Source organism: Poecilia latipinna, unplaced genomic scaffold (genome assembly GCF_001443285.1).
Source record: "Poecilia latipinna isolate Pla-1442-1.1 unplaced genomic scaffold, P_latipinna-1.0 Scaffold2216, whole genome shotgun sequence".
In the NCBI taxonomy this organism is placed as follows: domain Eukaryota; kingdom Metazoa; phylum Chordata; class Actinopteri; order Cyprinodontiformes; family Poeciliidae; genus Poecilia; species Poecilia latipinna.
This window is the reverse complement of record NW_015114832.1, coordinates 101,005-103,291: the sequence shown is the minus strand read 5'-3', so window position 1 is coordinate 103,291 and position 2,287 is coordinate 101,005. Positions and strand designations below refer to the sequence as shown.

General features: G+C 50.9%; 1 protein-coding gene across 2 annotated transcripts; it reads right to left on the bottom strand.

The window, feature by feature from the left end:
• Positions 1-246: 246 nt before the first annotated feature.
• LOC106936786 (uncharacterized) lies at positions 247-2,119 on the bottom strand. 2 transcript variants are annotated; one of them, XM_015017989.1, is made up of 2 exons: positions 1,427-2,119; positions 247-765 (listed from the first exon to the last, which is right to left on the bottom strand). In XM_015017989.1, the coding sequence occupies exons 1-2, from the start codon at positions 2,087-2,089 to the stop codon at positions 559-561; spliced, it is 870 nt and encodes a 289-aa protein (XP_014873475.1). In that variant the 5' UTR covers positions 2,090-2,119; the 3' UTR covers positions 247-558. The 2 variants fall into 2 exon arrangements, with proteins under 2 accessions (XP_014873475.1, XP_014873476.1); XM_015017990.1 differs by lacking the exon at positions 247-765 and adding an exon at positions 1,236-1,396.
• Positions 2,120-2,287: the final 168 nt, after the last annotated feature.

Below are 2,287 nucleotides of genomic sequence, written 5' to 3'. Positions count from 1 at the left end.
TTGAATATTGAATATTGAATATTACAAAGCAAACTCGCCAGCTCCTTAAAATCTTACATTTAAATAGTTTAATTTATGTATGTTGAAACCATTAAATCAAATTTAGCAGCACTGATAATCTCAATAAACAAATGCAACATTTATATATCTGTGGTCTGTGTTAAAATATCAGCATTTATGGGGCCCCTGAAGGCCTGGAGGCCTTATGGAGCCACTGACTGATTTTGGATTAAACAGAAGTGCAAATAATTGATATTCATTTTAATTGTATTTTTTGATTAGCTGTTTTTAAGACTAGTTGTGGATTTAAATAGCGTTTCACTGACGCTGTTTTCCCGTAACATATAATTACCCAGTGATATTTTTACTTTTCCTTTCTAGTTAGCATCTTTAATACAAAAACCCAGTGGACCGCCAGTGGACCACCTCAGCGCCCTGACCACCTTAGCAAGTTTTCTGGGGGAAAGGTCACCAGCAACACAGAGACAGGACAAAACAACCATGCATGCACACATCCATACCTAAGGATGGGTTTACAGAAATCCATTAACGCAAAAGTCATGCTTTTGGACTTTGGGAGGAAGCCGGAGTACCCGGAGAGAACCTACGCATGCATTGGGAAAACATGTAAACTCCATGCAGAAAGACCCGGGGCTGGGAATTGAAGCCAGGACCTTCTTGCTGCAAGACAACAGTGCTACCAAGTGCATCATTGTGCAGGACCTGGGTTGATGAGCAGGTGTGAGTGGAGGGAGTGAAAGCAGACTGTGAAGGGATAGAGAAAGTGGCAAAAGAAAGCGGGGGAAGATTACACAAGGGGAAACTACCAAAATACAAACATAAAGGAGTAACACTAAAGGAACCTAATTAAATTAGAACAAAGGAAAATAACTATCCATCCATCCATCCATTTTCTTTACACCCTTGTCCCTTAGTGGGGTCGGGAGGGTTGCTGGTGCCTATCTCCAGCTAACGTTCCGGGCAAGAGGCGGGGTACACCCTGGACAGGTTGCCAGTCTGTCACAGGGCAACACAGAGACAAACAACCATGCATACACACACTCACACCTAGGGGCAATTTGGAGAGGCCAATTAGCCTGACATGTTTTTGGACTGTGGGAGGAAACCGGAGTACCCGGAGAAAACCCACGCATGCACAGGGAGAACATGCAAACTCCATGCAGAAAGACCAGGAATCAAACCCAGAACCTTCTTGCTGCAAGGCAACAGCTCTACCAACTGCGCCACTGTGCAGCCTACGGAAAATAACTAGAAACAAGAAATAAACATAACTAGAATCACCAATGAAGAACAGAAGTGGAAAACAAGGCAGAATTAAATGGAAACAACTAAGGAACACCAAAAGAATCTAAGGAGGATGCCGGCGAACGGCAGCCTTGGAGGACGCTGGCAGCGGAGCAAGTACCTTGGTGGACGTTGGCGGCAGAGCGGGAACCTTGGGGATGCTGGGGATGTATCCCATCCTGACTGACCTCCTGAGCCTTGTCGCAGGTCCTGTCGACCTCCCAGCCGACCTCCTGAGCCTGGCTGGGAGGTCGATGGGACCTGAGACACAGGCAGTGGAGCAAGTACCTGCCTGTGGCAGAGCAGGAACCGGGAGGCTGATGGGACCCACGATGAGGCTCTGGAGGCTGATGGGCCACGAAACGAAACCCTGGGGGTCAGCTGAGAGACCAAAGGGACTCGCCACAAAACCCTGGAGGTCAGCCAGGAGACCTATAGGACTCGACACGAAGCCTTGGAGGTCGGCCGGGAGACCGACAGGACCCACAACGAAGCCCTGGAGGTCAGCCTGGAGACCAACGGGACTCGACACAAAGCCCTGGAGGTCAGCCGGGAGACCAATGGGACTCGCCACGAAGCCCTGGAGGTCGTCCAGGGAACCAAAGGGACTCGACACGAAGCCCTGGAGGTCAGCCTGGAGACCAGCGGGATTCGACACGAAGCCCTGGAAGTCAGCCCGGAGACCGAAAGGACCCACAACGAAGCCCTGGAAGTTAGCCCGGAGACCAACGGGATTCGCCACGAAGCCCTGGAGGTCAGCCTGGAGACCAGCGGGAGTCAACATGAAGCCCTGGAGATCAGCCTAGAGACCAGCGGGACTTGACACAAAGCCCTGGAGACCAGCGGGACTCGACACGAAGCCCTGGAAGTCAGCCCGGAGACCGAAAGGACCCACAACGAAGCCCTGGAAGTCAGCCCGGAGACCAACGGGACTCGACACAAAGCCCTGGAGGTCAGCCGGGAGACCAACGGGACTCGCCAC